A 20,850-nucleotide genomic window follows, 5' to 3' on the forward strand; every position below is an offset into this window, starting at 1 on the left:
GTACTAGTACACCAGTCAACAATGCTAATATAGACTAACAAATGTTTAGATACTAGAAAATCAACTAATAGCTTTTATGTTTTTCTTGGTGATTTTCTAATCTCCTATGAGTCTATCAAATAAGATATTATGTCCAAGTTCTCGTCATAATCAAAATATCGTGTTTTATAATCAATGGTCATTAGAGTAGGTTGCCTATCACGATTACTCAAATATTTTGAAGTTTCAATTGACATAACTATACTCTTTTGTGATAATGTGTCATGCACATTGCTTAATATTCATCTCACCATCACTACAAGAAAATCATTAAATATCAATCAAATTTAGAGATAAAAAAATAATTAGTCACTATATTAACTAAATTAGATATTATTTTAGAGACTAAAAATTATTCATATCTAAAACGGTTTTTATTATTAATAAAAATTTATAAAATAGTTTCTAAATTAGTATCTAACCATTAGCTACCAAGATTTTAGTTACTTACTACTTCATATTCTAATTTAGTCTTGAGATTGAATGTAATGACTTTATATATTGTATAGACAATTTGAAGTTGATTCCATGTTTTATTTCAATAAAAATTAAAATAAATAATGTTATATTAAATATAAAATCTAATTTTTATGTTACTAATTCATATATCATAATATTTTTAAAAAAAATATTTAAATATTCAATTAATTTAAAAATATATATAATATAATATAAATATCTTAAATAATATTAAAATTATCTAAATATAAATATTAATTATTACCTAAATTGAACTAACATAAATTTTAATGATATTATTAATAAAATAAAATTAATAATAAAATAAAATTTCTAATATAACACTAATGTATAGTTATTTATAATAAATAAAATATATAATCATTATTATTATAAATATATTATTTATATTTAATACAAATTTATTTTCTAATCATAATTTTTAAATTTACAAATATTTAATTTATATACTTTTACTCAAAAATATCTTATATTATTATTAAATTTAAAAAATATATATTTAAAAAATATTCAAAACATTTTCACAACGAATTAGATCTCACAACTTTTCGAACACATTCTTTCTAGTATAGTCTTGAATCCAAATACAGTGACGCATATTCAAATCCTCACATTTCCTTATGTGCTTCCGTTTGCAGCCACTCCTTCATTTCGGCTTTTGGCCAATTAACATGTATTTTTGCCAATCCGAATCTTGTCAAGTTGTTTCTCTTGACATAGGTTTGGAAAATTTGCCACGTATATACTTGTCGTAGTTTACCAGAAAGTGAGAAAAAAAAGTACGTGTAGTTGTCTTTCTGAAGCACGTGGATCCTTGGCGTTGGTTGTTATACCTTGTTCTCTTTATCATTATTCAGTGGTCTTCTATCTTTGTTATACATTGTAGATGCAAAGTTGTTTCCTCCAATTTGAAAGTAATCATTGACCCCGAGTCTTCCCTGCAATAATCATTCTAATATTTATTTTCTTACATCTTTTCTGAATATTTGACAAGAATTACTGTATTAGGAAAACCATTGGAGGGGAATTATCATTGACCCCAAGTCTTCTGAATCATTCATTCCATACACTTATTAAAAGATAGAAGCACAGTGGTGACCAAATTAAGTTGAAAGAAAAAACAAGTGCAGATGCGTGTCCGTTTAAAGCAGCTGCTACTTGTTGTGCTCCTGGCTGCAGCAGCAGCAGCAGCTAAAACTCAACCTATGTCAAAGCCAAACTGCATAACAAAGTGTGGCAACGTCACCATTCCTTTTCCCTTTGGCCTCACAAAGCTCTGTTCTCTCAACACCTCATTTCTCATCACTTGCAACCATAACATTCCATTCTTGAAAACTTTTCATCAAGATGTGCGTATGCTTAACATCTCACTCGACGGCCAACTGGACGTTTCATTGCCAGTTGCCACAAGTTGCTTCAATAACAAGACAGATGAATTAAAGAACGACTTCTGGTCGTACAAATTCTACACACCTTTTCACCTTCCATCCAAGCAAAACAAGTTAACTGTATTGGGCGCTAACACTGCAGGAGTAGTAGAAGCTGTAGATTCAACATTCGAATACGCTACTTGTTTGTGCGTGTCTGTGTACAGTAGTATGATGGACGAGCCACCACATGACGAGTCATGCTCCGGCCGTTTTTGTTGCGAGACTCCAATTCGACAAAGGCTATCGGAATTCGATATTTATTCTCTACATATCTCCATAAATAACATGAACAAAACATTCCAGTCCTACCCATGTGGTTATGCATTTCTGGTTAAGGAGGGAGCCTACAATTTCTCCATGGCAAACCTGCGCAATTTTCACAGCAGCAGCACGTTTCCTGCGGTTATGGATTGGGCAGTGGGGAACACGTGCCTAGATGCTAAGAATAATGCTTCCAGTTATGCGTGTAAGTCAAACCACGGTGAATGTGACAATGCAAAGGAGGGACCTGGTTACCATTGTAAATGCTCCAGAGGTTTTCGTGGAAACGCATACCTACATGATGGTTGTGTAGGTCTGTACATTCTCCTCCTTTTTAAAATAACTCATATTCTGTTTTTATATTAGAATCAATCTTATAAAATTACCTTTATCAAGGGCTTCAAATTTTATGCACACAATATTAAAAAACTATTAATTATTTATTTGAGGATAAAATTTAAATAACAAATTTGTTGTGTTAAAATATCATTTATTTTGAAACCGGAGTGTTAATTATTTCGTATTTCTTTGTTCTAACTACTTTTTGCTTATCAAGTGTAAAAATTAATGACAGATTACACACAAATTGTGAACATTTTTTTCTTTAAAACTCGTTATTTTTCTTCTAGATGTTGATGAATGCGCTGAAGGATTGCACGACTGTTTAAAGGGGAGATCAACATGCAGCAACAGTCCAACCGGGAGCTACAGTTGTTCTTGTCCAAAGGGATATGAAGGAGATGGGAAAAACAATGGAACCGGATGTCTTCGCAAGAGTAACAGCAAAATCATAATTGCTTTCAGTAAGTATGCTATTGTCTGTTAAAACATTCTATTCTCATTACATAATAACTTTAACAAGCAAGTTGAATTTAAAGCCTGCGTGTAACATATACACAGGAGAGATCAAACTTATTTCTCAAAATATACATGACTTCTTCTCTATTTGAATATTTCCATTACAACATTTTTTTCCTTTGTCTGTATATATGCCTTCAAGTTGAGTTTGTCCATGCATCATGAAATATCTGAAGAATATGGCACTTACTTTTTATTAAATGTTTTATCGACAACTGAGCATAAGAGAGAAAATAATTGTTTGCACTTATCGATGTTCAGGTGTGAGTGGAAGTATATTGGCACTTGTGGGGGGAACCTTATACGTGTACTGTGCATTAAAGAAAAGAAAACTCAACAAACTTAAAGAACACTTTTTTGAACTAAACGGTGGCCTGTTATTACAACAGCAGATAGGCAGGTATGGTGGATCATCTGAAATGACAAAAATCTTTACTGTGGAAGAACTAAAAGAGGCCACCAGCAATTTCAATGAAGACATGGTTTTAGGGGAAGGTGGGCAGGGAACAGTTTACAAAGGAATATTACCTGATAATAGGATTGTAGCAATAAAAATGTCCAAAATTAGTAACCCAAACCAAATTGAGCATTTCATCAATGAGGTGATTCTGCTTTGTCAAATCAATCACAGAAATGTGGTGAAACTCTTGGGATGTTGTTTAGAGACAGAAGTTCCCTTACTTGTTTATGAATTCGTTCCCAACGGAACTGTTTACGACCATCTATACGATCAAAGCCAATTTTTAAGACTTACCTGGAAAAGAAGATTACAAATAGCAACACAAACTGCTGGGGCCCTGGCATACTTGCATTCTGCTACCAATGCACCAATCGTACATAGAGATGTGAAAACTTCAAACATACTACTTGATCACAACTTCACTGCAAAGGTTTCTGATTTTGGAGCCTCAAGGATTATTCCTGTTGATCGAACTGAGTTAACCACTTTGGTGTTGGGGACACTGGGTTATCTTGACCCAGAATACTTCCACTCAAGCCAGTTAACAGAGAAAAGTGATGTCTATAGTTTTGGAGTTGTCCTAGCCGAACTACTAACAGGAAAGAAGGCACTCTCTTTTGAAAGGCCAGATGCTCATAGAAACTTAGCGGTTCACTTCCATTCTTCAATGAATGAGGGTCAGTTACTTAACATTGTAGATAGCCGCATAATAGATGAGGCAAATGTTGAGCAATTAATGGATGTTGCCAATATTGCAAGCCACTGTTTGAGGTTGAAGGGGGAGGAAAGGCCCACCATGAGAGAAGTGGCAATAGAACTTGAAGGAATAAACATTGTGGAGAAGCACCAATGGGAAAAAGTCAACTTGTCGTCAGAGGAGACTGAAAATCTTCTCAAAGCAATACCATCATCTTCTTTTAGCATTGATGGTGTTAACAGAAGAAGCATTCCTTCTGGCTCTGATATTTCAAACCGAATTTCCTTGTCCTTAACTAGTGGAAGATGATTGATTAGCTGATATTATTATCATGATTCTCAAGACTGTCGTTATTCAAGACTAGATGTCAATCTAGCTTCAGAGTAATGGATATGTGATACATTGTATGTTGCATTCTCTTTTTTCATTACACAATGTGACATTATTTATATGATTAAATGGTGTGTACTATTGATATACTTTTTAGTTGATTTATCCAGGATTTTGTGCGTAGTTGATGAATGGTTTCTCAAATTATATTGGCTTTACAATTAATATTCAAGTGGAAACTGTGGTTTGGATGAAATGTTGTGTAGACTATATGAGATGCTTTTTCTATAAAAGTATCACTAATATTTAATTAATTTCTTGGCTGGAATTTTATGGGAGGAAGATAATAATAATAATGCCGAAGATACACATAATCATAACATGAAAAAGGAAATTCAAGAAACTTTGTTATGTCTAATCAAACATATTTTGTCTTTTAAGTTCACCAGAATTTATTTCAAATTCATATAATTTACACAAAAACAACACTTCAATAACACTCCACCTAAATCAAAAAGATCTAAGTTCAAATTATACAATCAAAAGCACGACTTCCATGTAAATTTAAAAACACTAATATCGAACTTACAAGCATAACTTCATCCTAAAATTAAAAAAAAAAAAAACTTAAAATCATACTTGTAATTTTAAAAAAAAATTGCTGTAATGGTAATCTCAAGTAAAATTGCCCCCAAAATGGTGTTTTGACAGACTACTGTGCAGATAAAGTGAGTACGAACGAACTACGAAGCAAGTCGTGTGTATAATTTACATTAAACAATAATAAATATTAGATAGAGAAGTGAATGAGACACTCTTCAATAATATAACTACAGAAGCAAACGTATAGCTATTTCAACCTTTGAAATTGAGATAGTGAAGCATCCTAATCATGCAATGGCTGATGCAACTGTTTCAACCTTTGTTGGACGCCAGAATGTCTTCTGAATGCAAATTAATCCCTCCCCACTTTTTATATATGTCAACCGAATTTCCCAGTGTAGAGATTTAGCCATGCTTTCTATCTCACCAACAGTTTCAGCATTGTCTCTTACCACCAAATATCCTTCTGGTCTCAGGATCCTATCAACTTCTGCAATCACTGCCATTATGTTGCACCTGAATCCAAATATGTCAGTTAAATCAGAAGGATGCATAAGGACTAAGGAGATTTCTTCGTAGACAACTTTTGAAGTTACTGAACATACTTTTTCCTAAGTGTTGATAATATAGAATCTGCATGAAGAAGATCATAGGATCTTGGGTATGTATTGAAGGATTCACACCAATCATGATAGATACCAAACAATCCACGCTCATATATTATAGGCAGTGTGTCCGGAGAATCAATTGGAACCACATTCATGACCCAAACATTGAATTTCAGGGTTCTGAGTGCTGCAGCAAACCTGAAGACACGAGAGAAAAGCAAAAAGTAATACTGTGAATTATTTGATACTAAAGCCTGCAAGCATAAATCCAAATAATGTCTTACTAGTATAAGACAAGGAATTATTCACACGTTGATATATTACTAAAAGAATATCTAAAGAACAGAATATACAAACAATTATCATTTTCTAAAGGATTAAAATAAAAATAAAAACAGACAAGGAAAAGAGTTAAATACTGAAGTGTACTTGAAAAAGCTGATAATCCTTCGGACGAATGAAACATCATTTTGGCTTTTAAAAGTATTAGGATCGGATTAGTAGTTGAAAAATAGAAATCACCATTTCCACCCTAAAGGATTAAAATTTCAATTAATTTAGTCAATTGTAGGAACTTTATTGATGTAACAAAAGGATTAAATCGATCGACTTTTTCATCTTTTAGAAATGAAAATTGTGATTCCCATCTGCTAGGAACTAATGTGCCCAACCTCCAATCTTTCAAGGACCAAATGGTGTTTTCCTCCTACTCTGCTTGTGGAAACATTGTTAGGAAAGAAAAGAAAGAGATGCATTATACAAAATAATGATTTTCCACCAGACTACATCAAATACAAAGAACAAAAAAGTAATTTATTTCTATTTCAAAGAGGAACCAGGAATATGCAAGAGTACAAATAAACTCCTACCCTCCATAAGCAGCTCTCATGTCCATCACATTTCTTACTGATGACCAATCGATACTCATTCCATTCAAATATGTGTGGGATAGAACGTTTTTCCAATGCTTGTAATCAGCAGTGAATTCCACAGAAGCAGCTCTTCCATAAACACCAGCCTGAGAGTTAATCCAGTAAGGGGGTTTCTCCAACCTCAGTGGCCATTGCTCAGGCCAGATTGATCCACGCTCTGATACATCAGTGGGCACTTTGTGCATACAAGGCTGCAGCGATACATTCCTGAAGACATGCAAGTTGGAACATCTCATAAAAGATAGAAATTTTCTCAAAAAGGAAAATTCTCCAAGTAATGTATTATGAACACTCAGGGCAATTTCAACCTGAGTGATTAATTTTTAGATGTTCAATTCCATTTTATCTTTTTTTGCTTAATAAGTAGCTCTAGGAATTCTAGCCCAGAAGAAAAGGATGTCACGGATTTGAATAGAAGAATACTTCAGTTTATTTGAGTAGTAACTAGAAAGATTCTCGTTCTTTTTCTCAAGCTTCACACACAAATTGCTAGGTGCATGCATACATAACAGTACTCTCCAAATACCAACAAATTATTGTTACAAAACCTTTAAGAAAAAATTATGTATATCCAAACAAAAGAAAGCTTCCAAAAATTTAACAAGGAAAAAACTATTTTACTTATATATCAACAAACAATTATAAATTCATATTTCTTGGTTGAAAGACTCCCAATCATTTGGATTAGTGTTGTTATTCCTTTTTTTTTTCATCGAATTCTTATTATGAAATTTTCAAAAAGGTGCTTCTATTCCACCGTATTTGAGAATCCTATTCATGCCCATTGCCCATAATATAAAAAATAGATGTACCAGGCTGTATTTGGATCATCAGATTCGTTGCACATGGGTGGCTCGTTTTTTATTCTGTTGTCATAGCATTCATTGTCAGTTGGTTTTCTATATATTGCTGCTGCCACTCCATTCAATTTGTCCTTTGCAATTACCACCAGATCCCAGCACATTGACATTGTAATTTCACCCATCGCTGCAACAAAATGGTTTCCAGATTTTGTGTGACATCTACTCATCAGTTCATTTATTAGAGGAACATGAATTTGGGTTTAATAGCAGTACCTTTCCAAATTTCAATACTTTCTGGATCCTTTTGGTACACTGGAGTAGCAGACCATACAAAGTAACCTCCAGGTCTTAAGACACGGTTAAGCTCTAAGAGTAACCTCCCACCTGCATTGCACAACAAATATAGAGCATTACTATAACAGCCATGCGTAAGTGAGAAAAAGAAAATTCCATCGAAATGTTTATCACACCTTCTACGTGCCAAGGGACTCTACAACGAGCACAGTGGATAAGATCAAAGACAGAACCAGGGTAGGGTAATCTTATGGTGCCCATGACGCCTAATGTGGCAGGAATTCCCCGTTCCAGAGCAAATTGAACTTGTGCCTCGTGCACATCTTTAGGAGCAAATGACATGGTCAGCACGTCCTTTTCAAACAAATAGCCTCCAAAGCTGGCTACCCCACACCCAACATCCAATATCACACGACTTCTCTTCCCCCAAGCAATTTCAGGAAGAGACTGCATCATTATACAAACACCCATTTATGTGGGGAATGACATATACATCATAATAAATATGAGCAGGATGGGTAAGACACTGCTTAATTTTCAAGACAACGAATTTACAAGTTTGAAAAGCACTGTAATCAAACAAGCTTACAGCGTGATGTGATATTGCAATGAGTCAATGACAAAAGAAGAACAAGAAAAGCTAAATAAAGTAGGTGCAAAAGATAAAAAGGTTACATGACTAAGGTAAGTTCAAATTTAGGACAGCTATTACTATGTCTAAGATGATAAAATATTCAAGAAACTCATGTGCCCTGTATTACAAGAGAGTAAAATCAATGAATAAAAGAAAGGGAAAAAACAGTTATAGTAGGAATAATATAGATTTATTGTACTTCACATTTTTACAATGTTTGAATCAGACACCAGCACCATAATCAGGAATAATAAAAATGTACTAGGAATGGCTTTATCTCATTTTCAAAGCCTTTTTACCTTCCATTCAGTTATTTCTGTAGAGATTATTACATAAAGACTTTATTGCTATTTAGAAAAGAAAGGGTTTAGCAAAAACACAAAAAATATAAATAATGTAACTTCCTCTAAAAAATGTCAACATATGATGTGCACAGCATGTTATATGTTACTTAAGTCAGAGGTTTCCGTTTTCCCATTACCAAGAATCAGGTTCTAAGAGTAGTTGGTTATGCAAAACAACATATTTGCAAGATAACAATAGCACTGCAACAAAGAAACTTAAAGGCTTACTTTCTGAATGAATTCTATGTAATGAAGAGCGCCATGTTTAAACTGAGTTCCACCACCAGGAAAAGTAAGGTATTCACCAGTAACTTTGACCCAGTTTTGATGACCCTTATCTTCTACAAGCTTTGTGTGTGGAGCATTCTTGTACCATATCTGCAAGAGGCACCAAAATATTGAATTTCATTATCAAGTAACAAGATGTGGTTTTCATCCAGTCATATATCGCATACCATTTCCCTGCTTTTGGGCCACCTAAATGGGCTTCTATAGCCCTCGGGCAGAGAAACAAGACAAGTGGTAGCTTCATCAGGACAGTGTCTCTCGCGATGTTCATAGTGGCTTATGCTTTGAAGCCTTCTAATTGTTTGCCAATTGTCAAGGCAAGGAATATACTCTGATCCGGTAGTTGTATTACAAAGTTTCCAGTCATATCTTCTGTTGTCAATAGAAACTGAAGACTTCTGTGATTCCTTCTCGTGTTGTGATTCTGCAGCTTGAGTTGACCAAGTTCCATTTTCAGTGCTAGTTTCAATCAAAGTTTCTGATGGTGTATCAGTAATAAAATCTTCTTTTGAAGCTTGACTATTTTTATGGCTATCTGTGTTACTTTGTCCAGAACTTTGTGTTGTTTCAGAATGCGTATTTATCTTTATTTTCTCCTCTTCAGTATCATTAACTATCTTATCTTGTTGTGTGACTTCATCCATACTCTTTTCTGTCCCGAATTTGTTATCATTTGCACTCTTGTCAGACTCCTTTTCATCTGAAGTTTCCATTGATCCTCTGAGCTCATCATTATGAATTTGACCATTCAAAGTTTCTGGTTCTGAAGATTCAGAATTTAAGGTTCCATCTGATTCTTGCTCCTCCTCGTCAGTGCTCGACTTGACATTCCTGGTTTTATCATTCTCCTCAGCAGTATTCCCAGGACCCTTCTCCAAATCATTCTTTTCATCTGTGTTCTCCCTAACAACCTCCTGGTTTTCTTTAGCAATATTATCAGACACTTCTTCAATTTCCTTTTGTTCATCCCGGTTTTCTGCAAAGTTATCTCTCTGAGGTTTAATAGTCTGGCTATCTCCCTCTGTTGATTCTTCTGGTATATCACCAGATCTTTCTTCGAATTGCTTGGTATCACTCTGTACATTTTTTACATCATTAAGGGTCTCAGAGACCGGAATGACTGAATTCTGAATTGGAACAATGGTTGACATTACAATCCATACACCAACTAAACAAAATGCAACGAACACAGCTATAGAAACCGTTGAACAGTAGTTTGACAACTTCCTCCCCTCGCCTCGGGAATTCTTCCCCAGCACCATGTTTGCTAATTACTGCTATTTCAAGATAAATGTACCTAGAAAAGGGAGTAATAAAGTATATCGAACTTGTTAAAAAATCCTGTAACTCAGCTACATGTTTATGATTTCTTCTCTTTTATATAGAAAACAATAATCAGGGAAAGTAACTTGCCTGGATATCTCCATTATACAAATTGAAAGGAAAATCATGTTGTAGCTCTACTATTTTATTCAAATAAAACCCTTGAGGGCAACAAATGTTTTTTTCCTGAATTTCCTAATTTGATGGTTGAAAGAAGGGAGGAGAGCAATTAGCGTCCCCAGCACTCCAAAAACGGGTCGAATGAAGGTAGGCAATAACACAAGCTGGGGTCTACTTCAAAGTTTCAATGAATTAAGCTAAAGAACATGAAATAAGAAGCCAGAAATTTACAAGTACCTACTCAATATTAGCGACCAAAACATGCTCAAGCTTTATAAAAGGAATATTCTATACTTCGCTTTTTCTTCGTTTTTTTTTAAAAAAAAAAATCAACCTTTCATGAATAAAGTATAAACTTTTATAAAGAAAAATCAAAGCTTTCTCGCAACAATCCAACAAATGAAGGAACATTTCACCCGAGGATGCGAGTATATGAGCTGAAACTGAACAAAATCTAGTACAAAAGACCCAGAACACACCTTATGAGTGAAACCATGAAGAAATCGAAATTACTAAAAAAGCCCAAAACATTAAAAGTGAAAACTGGGATGAGGTTCCCAAATAAGAGAAATGAAGATATCGGTTCAAGAAAAAAGCAGATGAGGTAAAGTATCCAGCTTTTAACTCACATTCCCCTAAAAACAGAACCCACATACGCACAATTGTTGGCATATTCTTCTGAAAAAGCAAGATCATCAATACACAGATGCAAGGTCCTTAGATCATAATCTGGAAGGAAAGGAAGCAAAATGTGAAAACAAGGAAAGGGTAGGGAGGGTTTAGAACTGTACCTTCCTGGGCAGGTGAGATCCCTAGAGCAGACTTTGCTCACATTCCTACAAGAACTGGTCTGAGAGGAAGGTCGTTTAGGCCAAACACTAAACAGTTGAAACACTGAACACTGTTTCTGTGCGGTCTAATACTTATGAGTAAGAGTATACTAACTAAAATATCAAGCTGACAGAGCTGTTTGTCACTCAGGATTTGATTATGACAAACAGTTGTTATGGAGATCATTCATGATTTTTTTAGTTTACTCAGATGTTCCATCCTTTTGGACTTCACACAACAACGAATTTCTTTTTCCAAATAAACACACTTTGAAGAATTCCACAAAGGGGTTTGCTTTATGAGAAATTATTTATTTTGGATAGACAGTTATATCTCTGGAATAGATATGAGTTTTTTTACTATATTAACATCATTATCATGTATTTCATTTTATTATTATGGAGTGTTATTCTATGAAAATAAATAAATATATACTACCAGAAAAATTACGATCAAATTATTACAAGTTATAATGTTTTTCTTTACAGAATTATTGGAAAATTTTCGTTAATCTATGTATTTTGATGATCATTTAAAATAGGTTTCTTAAGAGATGGTTAATTTGTTTATAAATCTGAAAAAAAAATGGTTCTTTATTAACAAGCATGTCCTTAACAAGAATAGGGTGGAAAAAGTTAAAAACAAAAAGAAATGAGAAATATCATCACCTCATGAGAATTTGATTGGCTTAAATATTATAAGCATTCTTCTAATATATTAATTTACTATTTTATTTATAAAAATAGACAACAAAAAAAGTTACGTTATAATTAAAAGAAATCAAAAATAGTAAAACTTTATATTTCAAAAACTAAAATAATATATATATATATATATATATATATATATAAGTGGCAAATCTTGTGCAAAGGGCTATAGTTACCCCAAAATTTTCTCTCTATATTTTTAAGAGTAAATATATATATATATATATATATATATATATTAGTTTTTCAAAATTATTTCAAACTTCTCCCTAAATTTTCAGTCTAGTTTCTTTAGTATGAGTGTTCCTATTTATCATACAATATGTGAGAGAAATTGGAGTCTCCATGGTATATAAAGTCTTATCATAGATGTTCTTATTTATGAAAGTTATAAAATACTTTGATAAAAAATAACTTATTAGTTAGAAACATTATGATATACAGATCCGCACATATTTTTTAGAAAAAGACAATTGTTGAGAGCATACTAACATATAAAAGAGACCTAACATGTTATTTTTGTACACGGAGGGAGAGAGAGAAGGGTTTAGAAATAAAACATCTTTCCATAAAACCTTTCATTGGTGGAAATAATTCTCTAAACTTGCATAAATATGTGAACAGAAAATGACACTATTAATTATAAAAAGAAGACACCAATACTTTTAAATGGAAAACCCTATGAATAATATGAGAAGTAAAAGCACAACCTAATCGATTAATTCCCATTAAGATTAAATTTTCAATGAACCTATACAATCCTAATTTATCTTGGAGATCTACTTTTTACATGTCACACTGAAACACAATATCATACAATTTTATCAGTCATTTTTAAAATATATTACACTTTTTAACACATCACACTATAGCAGACATTATCTTAAAATTGGAATCCTTGTGGGAATGAGTACTACATAAAAATATGTGCTTAAATATTGTTAATTTCTTTTAATATATTCATTTTATCGTTGTTGCACTTAATTTTTTTTTTTATTTTAATACTGAAACATAAGATTTCACTCTTTTATAAAAACTCCTACATCTAAAAGATAATTTTTAAAAATTAAATTGTGTTGAAATCGTACATACAACTTCAATTATATTAAAATTATACTAAAATTGTACAACTTTAATTATATTTACAATATACCATTTGAGTGAGTATTTTTTTAGGAAAAAAACTATTTTTTAAATAAAAAAAATAATTTATAAAATATTTAGTTATGTTATTTTGATTAAATAATTATAAAAATTAGTAACAATAATAAAATCCTATATTTGAATAGCTAAACATAAACTGAAAATTCAGAAAATTTAATTGGAGTTTTTGGTTAAAGTCTTGAATTAATGTTCTTAATTTTAGCCTTAATTTTTAACTTTCCGATTAAAGTTTTCAATTTATTTTTAATGTTCCGAATTTAGGATTTTACTCCATTACTAATTTTCATATATCATTTTCAATTAAAATAAAACAACTATTTTTTTTTTAATTATTTTATCATTTAAAAAAAATAAGTTTTCTTTAAAAAAATATTAAACTGAAGTTGAAGTTGTATATTATAAATTGTAAATACGATTCCAGCTCAATTTCTGTATAATTAAACATGATATATATGATTTTAGCTCAATTTATTTTTTAAAAAATATTTTTTTATATAAGATTTTCTAATTAAAACTATATTTACCAAATACGATTTCTCCATAAATGAATTACTTTTGAATTAATTTACATTAAATTTGTATGTAGTATATACGAATTCTTTAAAATTTTAAAAAATCTTATAGTTGGTTAGTGATTTTTTTTAGATCTGATCGTAGTTCATATATACTATTTACCCCATTCTAGAATTAAAAACAAATCTGTACATTTGCAGAACTTTGAATTAAAATTACTCTAGTTTCGAAAATTTGCCGACATATGATGATGTTGTAGAAGCAAGTCAAGAATATTAACTTAGTTTAAATAACATTATTTCTTAACTGGTGTTACAGTATAATCAGGTATGAAATAAAAATGTATATACTATTTAGTTTTCAAAAGTATTTTTGCATATAAATAATATAATATTTTGAAAACATATAAAAATAGTTTTACATTAAGTATGAAAATAATTCTTTATTCATTTATTGGTTTTGTAATGTAATAATTTACTATTTGTATTCTATGTAATATAATCCTCAATACCAAAGCATTTTCAATAAAAGTAACTTACCTGATTTATTTTATAAATTGAAGATGTTGTAGCTCATATTTTACCACATCATTATTGATAAACATTTTATACTCCTATTTATGGAACAAACGTTAAACAACTTATAATATGTTTTTAATTTAGACTTGATTAATATTTGTAGTGTCATGAGTTAAGTTTGATATTACATTACATATGAACAGCACAAATCAAGGGAACTTAGATAGTCAACCTTAAAGAGATACTGAATAAAATCAATAATTAGACTAGATACAAGGAGAAGTGGAAGAGTGTAATATCTCTAATTTTTTACCCACATATAATAAAATAAAAGTAAAACAACCCATATCAAATTAACATATTAATATATAGAACTATCTCATAATTGCAGGTGATGGAGTTCAATAGTAAGCAGTCAAATAAACAAATATTTTTATTTAAATGTTTTGTTTTTAATACTTTGTGTATATATTAAAATCCTTATAAAGAAGGATATACTTTGAGATACAATATGAGATAATAGATAGTAGTAAATGTTTATATGTTAATTAGATATAGTATGTATAATATGTTATGAAATATGAGTAAAAATAGGGATGTTATAATATTGAAAGTAAGGATCAAAATAGTAAAATTTTATATAATAGTCAAAATAAATAAAAAATTGAGATAAAATTAATAAAAAAGTATTAGATGAATTAATATAGCATATTTAAGCCTATTTTTACTTATATATAATTTAAAATTAAGAATGTTAGTTGTTATTTATTTAATTTCTTTGTTTGTAAAATAAAATAATTACTAAATTTAAACATAGGGGATAGTTTTTAAAGTGATGACTTCCTACTAAATTATATATACAAAATTTTATATTATTAATATAAAATTATTTAATATCTCATTTATATAAAGTTAAATATAAATTATTTGATTATATTTTTATTCAATTTTAATAAAATTTTAGATGAATAATTACCATGATAAAAAACTATAATTTAACAGTTGGACAAACAAATTTTATATTTATATAAAATTATTAATGGTGTAACATTTAAAAAAATGATATTCGCGCAATTTGATTTCTTCTACATCTATTTCAGTCTTATATAATTTCATTATTTCAAAATTATTCTTGAGTTTAAATTTGTCAGTCTTAAAATTATTATGCTTTATATTTGCATTAGTTATGAAATTGCCTCATTAATGTATCAACAAGGTCATAGAACAACAAATTTCATATAAGAAATTAAATCTAAACTGCATTGTATCTTTTTTTATGATTTGTATTTGGCAGGAGTAAAAATAAGGGGAAGTTGAAGTGAAAGACCCCAAACAGATCTCATTTCGCTTCACACCAAACTGTTGACCCACGTAATGCCACGTCACTATATTATCCATAACATGTTATCCAGAATTTGAGCTCTTTGAGGGCGTGGCACAAAGTTCAGTTCCATTCTCAAATCATGCCCTGTGTTTATAATATATAATATATATATTGCAAGTTTCAATTTTTATTTTCTATAATTTATTAAAAACAAAGAAAAAAAATCGTGTGGAAGGAATGGAGTGATGGAGATTTTGGAGTGTGGGGTCTGAATCACAGTCCACATGAACGAACCAAACCAACAACACTAATTTTTCCACATCACTTTACTCTCTTTCTTTCTCCATCGCTCTTTTTCCTTAAGCCTTGAGAAGAAGACAATGGTGGCCTGTGAAAGATGAAGAGCAGCACTGTGTTAAGCATCTTCAATGGCATGTCATTGTGCTCAAAATGCCTTCTTATTTTCACCAACCAGAGAGTTCTTCACCAACAACCACATCATGTATAAACCATCATCCACAAGATGCAGACCCTTTCTCTTGTCCATCACCAATGCCTCACCATCCTACAACACCCTTGTTTCTGAGGTGCCCTTTTTTAGTTTCATGAGTCCTGCCAATGTCTTGCATTCACTGTTATCTGCCTGCATTTTGAATTTAATGGCTGGCATAAAGGGAAATTGTTGTTTTTTTGTTATGTATAAACTATATGGTTAATTTCACTAGTTTTTGTAGCTTTTTAAGGTTATCAATTTGCTTGTTTATTACTGCTATCTATTCCATTCTCTCATGGCAAAATGGGTATTTTTATTGTTTCTTTTTTTAGTCTCTTAGTGCTGTTTCAGCTTACCATCTGCCATTGAAATTTTAGAGGTTCATCCATCAATTGTTTGTTTCAAGAATATGGTCAAGGAAGTATGTAGTTCAGATTAGGCAGAAAATAATAGCATCTAAAGTTCAAGCTTTTGCATTCGTGACTCAGCCCCTTACCATAATAAACTGTCCTGTTTCCAAAAGGTGAAAGAAATTGCTTAATGGCACAATAACAACCCTGCTGGATCTTAAAGCTATCATGAATATATATAATAGTCACCTTAAGATTATGCACAAGGATTAATTATTAGATACTCTCAATTTTGGGAACTCTTGGTTCATTTGGCCACATTACCCTATCTCACGCCATTATGCTTTCATTCGACTTCTCGGTTATCTAAAAAAACAAAACTCAGATGCAAGTCCCTAAGTGTTTTTGGTATTGCTCTTCAATGAAAATTAGAGTTTCACCTCTGTAATCTATATTGATATTTAATGGAACCCTTTATCATACAAATTATTTAGATAAAACTGGCATTCCTATTAAAAACAAGACTGGAAATAAGTATTTAAGAAACTGCATCTAAGTTTTTTTCTTTTCAGAAACAAATAATTTGAAATAAACTGATACTCCAAAAGTGACAATTATTTTTAAAGAAGGCAGTATGCAAACCTGAGCTCAACTCCCAAGACCCAGCATTTTGTTTTTCCTTACTAATGATTAAGTAGGAAATTGAATTTCTTAGCCCAGATGCAAGAGAAAGTCCTCATTTCCTGAAATGGTTTATTTATTTGAATTTCTTATTACTCATATGTGAAATGTGTAGAAGGAATTATGCTTCCTGTATTTCAAGATATTGGCTGTTGCTATTGCATTCTGTGACTATTGGCTGTGTTACAGTCGTCACTGAATTATGGGTAAACATCTTCAATCTGTAATTCCAATTTACAAAATTTAGATTAATGGACAAAACCAATATGCTTCATGAGATAACTATTTGCAATTTGAGATCCATCCAAATGATTTCTCGTAATAGTCAATGATTATAATCAGAAATGAAGAGACCATCAAATACCTTCCTTCTCGTTGTTGAATTCAGTTTAAGCTTACAACTTTTGATATAGCTATACCAAAAGATTATTATTTGATTTGTTATCAGTTTCACTGATATTCCTGATAAGTTGTATAAGAGGGATCTATTATTATTCTTATTTAGGCTGTTAGGGTTTTGGTTCCGACAGCAAAATTTGAAGCTTCCAAATTGAAGGTTGTTCTATTGGAAGATCAGATAAGCAAATATGCAAGTATTCTTCCCAGAACCTACATTCTTTCCCATTGTGACTTTACAGCTAATCTGACTTTAGCAGTGTCCAATGTGATCCGCCTAGAACAGGTTTGGCTTCTATTCTCATTATTTCATGATTGGCTTGGAAACCTATGCCTGATTTGTGTTTTGAACAAGAACATTAGCTCCCTAGTTAATAGGTATTTTATGTATGGCATTCCTTCTGTGACTGGCAGTTGAGAGGGTGGTACGAGAAGGATGATGTTGTAGCTGAATGGAAGAAAGTGAAAAATGAAATGTGCCTACATGTTCATTGCTTTGTCAGTGGTCCCAATTCCTTCTCGAACCTGGCTGCTGAATTTAGATATCACATATTCTCCAAGGAAATGCCTCTGGTATGTTTGCATTTTACTTACAGATCACATCAAAACATAAAAATCTGAATTCTATGACTGATCTAAGTTTTATTCATGACAACCTCCTCAAAAACCTAGATACAAGTATTTTGTGTGTGGGTGAACAGTTGCTTGCCATTGCTAAAAAGTGTATGTTAAATCTCACAAAAGAATACTCACGATTAAATCATATGGAAAAAAGTGACAGGCTAAACTTCCACTTTTTAATCATGCATGTTTGTTTAACTAGTGTTCTATCTGCCATATGCTCAACTCGTTTCTTCAATTGAATATTGAGGAGGTTGTTTCCTGAAGATCATATTTACAACCTTGTATAAGTTCTCAGCTCTTTTTATGCCATGTTCTCGTATTATTATTATTTACAAGGATGAGTCTCTCATTTTTCTAAGGTGTAGTTTTGAGAGAAAAAAACTTATAGCCATATGCCTATGCCGAAATATGACTTGAGTATGGCAGGTTCTCAAAGCAATTCATTTTGGAGATTCTGCACTTTTCCATGAGCATCCCGAATTGCTGGATTCTATAGTTAGAGTATATTTTCACTCTAGCTCACAAAATTACAACAGAATGGAATGTTGGGGACCTCTCAAGGATGCAATGGAGGTATTGAAATGAACAATGGTTTTAGAATAGTAATTTTACTTCTTTGCTTATAAACTCTGCCATTTCGGTCTCTATACAGAAAACAAATTTGCAACCATCAAGATTGCATTAATAAAATTAATGAACATAATGTTCTAATAGAAATTTTGACTTTGTTTAGTATTTTGCAGTGGTATTTGTCACCAATGTCTCATAACATAACCATTCATGTTTTGAAAAGAAAAAACAGCAAGGATTCGAAAAGTAAAAATGAGTAACTGATATACTGCAACAAACATGTTTCACTTTTTTCTAGTCCTTTCATGCAAACACATTCATAACATTTAGGATATGTATTTTCTAATGATGTCTCTTGTTTCTTCAGGGAAAACAAGCAGAGAAGTTCCAAGGGTCAATAAGAAGAGATAGTCCTGAAAAGTGGCGGAGCCCAAAGTCCATATTCCAAGCTCTTTTTGCTTTTCTTCTTTGAACTATATCAAATCAATAACTTGAATTATTTGTCTTTATCCCATTCTTCCCACAGCTCAGAATTTCAGGTGGGCAAGACAAAAGCAAAATTCAGCTTGCAGGAATGAAACTAATCCCAAAACCAAACTATGCATCTTTGGGAAGACTCAAAACCAAAAGAAAAATGTGAAGTTACACAAAAAGCAGAATTCTTGTGCCACCAAGGCAATTAATTTGCTTTTCTGATTTATGTGACCACTTCCAATCTGCCAACTCAACTAACAACTGTCCAAAACATTATCTTCGTCATTAAATTTTAAAATTAAATAATGATACATGGATAATTTTCAAAAACATTAAATTTGTGTTTAGCAGAGATTAAAGAAATATGAATTGTTTGGTTTTAAGAGAAATAAGATGAAAAAAATGAGATTGTTTGGTTTGAAAAAATAAAATTGAAAGATTTTGTATTATAATTTTATCTGGATCCTGCGCTGATTTGAAAAATTCAATATTCATTTCTCATGAAATAAATTAGTGAAATTGGTATACTTTTTTATTTCAATTCTCTTTCTCTCATTTTCTTTGATAAATCATGGTGTCAAACTAAGTCTAAATAATTTTTTAAAAATATGAATAAATGGTATATACATAGCAAAAAAATTGAGTTACATTAACTATGTATGAGGTTTTTATAAAGATACACAAAATTTTATTTTGTAACATTTACGACAACAATGTATGCTAACGATAAGTTATAAATAAATTTACATTAAAATGCATAAAGATTGAACTTTTAAAATTAAAAAAAATATATATATCTATTATATCATGATTTGTGAATTTGACGACTGTATAAAAATCATAAGGTCTCTTTAATAATTTATCTCTCTCACACACACACTCAATTAGAAGCCAAAAGAAACTTTACTTTTCCTATTGAATTAACGCTTTCAATTTATAGAAAAAAAATCTTAGAATATTTAATATATAATAAATTATGTATTTAGTCACCCGATACTTTTATATATTTACTTATTTTTTGAAACGAATAATGGTTAATTTCAAAGGGTTTGAGGAATTTATAAATATAGGAATGAATAATAGTGTTACTTTAGCAAGTTATCCAAAAAGTTATTGAAATAAAATCAGAAAATAGTTTATAGATAACTTACACTCTTTTTAATATAAAATATAAACAAAAATAAACTAACTAGTGCTGACTAAAACTGTTTTTTAACATCATTTAATTTTATTATTTTTATTTATAAATTTTTTTACACAAATAATCGAAATTTATTTTAATGTCGTTCATTGGAACTTTATATCAAAGAATAGAAAAATCATTAAAAACAGAATTTTAATTAAAGAGTATTAAGAGATGAAGATATTCTATTGAAGCATAGAGTGGTGGTGACCGTACATTATTGTTATGTGATTGCATAAAATAAAAGCTTGTACGAAAATAGTTGGTCTTGCATGAACCTTGCTATTATCGGAAGTTTATAGCCATTACGAACCACGAAGGTTCCTACTCTAACTTTATAGTTTATACAGCACATATTATGTTCATATATATATATGCAAGTATCACTTACTTCATACAAACTCAGTCTCAGTCTCTCATAAGATAAACCAGAGGTTATCATCTCCTTCTTTGTGGTAAAGAAAGATGGAATGGGTGCATGGAAGTAGGCAAGCATCACAGAAGAGCAGAAGAAAAGA

At 31.1% G+C, this 20,850-nt stretch overlaps 3 protein-coding genes across 5 annotated transcripts; 2 read left to right on the forward strand and 1 right to left on the reverse strand.

Annotated features, from left to right (window-relative positions):
- Positions 1-1,578: 1,578 nt before the first annotated feature.
- Positions 1,579-4,759, forward strand: LOC137820260 (wall-associated receptor kinase 2-like). Its single transcript, XM_068624233.1, has 3 exons — positions 1,579-2,523; positions 2,840-3,013; positions 3,330-4,759. Exons 1-3 carry the CDS (start codon positions 1,650-1,652, stop codon positions 4,532-4,534), a joined length of 2,253 nt encoding a protein of 750 aa, XP_068480334.1. The 5' UTR covers positions 1,579-1,649; the 3' UTR covers positions 4,535-4,759.
- A 460-nt stretch (positions 4,760-5,219) lies between these two features.
- LOC137820259 (probable methyltransferase PMT24) lies at positions 5,220-11,635 on the reverse strand. Of its 3 annotated transcripts, XM_068624231.1 has the most exons (10): positions 11,296-11,479; positions 11,134-11,182; positions 9,229-10,358; positions 9,002-9,151; positions 7,972-8,242; positions 7,775-7,885; positions 7,511-7,685; positions 6,636-6,905; positions 5,764-5,964; positions 5,220-5,674 (listed from the first exon to the last, which is right to left on the reverse strand). In XM_068624231.1, exons 3-10 carry the CDS (start codon positions 10,321-10,323, stop codon positions 5,446-5,448), a joined length of 2,502 nt encoding a protein of 833 aa, XP_068480332.1. In that variant the 5' UTR covers positions 10,324-10,358; positions 11,134-11,182; positions 11,296-11,479; the 3' UTR covers positions 5,220-5,445. The 3 variants fall into 3 exon arrangements, with proteins under 3 accessions (XP_068480332.1, XP_068480331.1, XP_068480333.1); XM_068624230.1 differs by lacking the exon at positions 11,134-11,182 and having other exon boundaries at positions 11,296-11,635; XM_068624232.1 differs by lacking the exons at positions 11,134-11,182; positions 11,296-11,479 and adding an exon at positions 10,475-10,587.
- Positions 11,636-15,798: 4,163 nt separating this feature from the next.
- LOC137821897 (magnesium dechelatase SGRL, chloroplastic) lies at positions 15,799-19,375 on the forward strand. Its single transcript, XM_068626691.1, has 5 exons — positions 15,799-16,148; positions 17,591-17,767; positions 17,896-18,054; positions 18,532-18,678; positions 19,043-19,375. The coding sequence occupies exons 1-5, from the start codon at positions 15,990-15,992 to the stop codon at positions 19,145-19,147; spliced, it is 747 nt and encodes a 248-aa protein (XP_068482792.1). The 5' UTR covers positions 15,799-15,989; the 3' UTR covers positions 19,148-19,375.
- Positions 19,376-20,850: the final 1,475 nt, after the last annotated feature.

The sequence above is a fragment of the Phaseolus vulgaris genome, chromosome 9, assembly GCF_000499845.2.
Source record: "Phaseolus vulgaris cultivar G19833 chromosome 9, P. vulgaris v2.0, whole genome shotgun sequence".
Classification (NCBI taxonomy): Eukaryota; Viridiplantae; Streptophyta; class Magnoliopsida; order Fabales; family Fabaceae; genus Phaseolus; species Phaseolus vulgaris.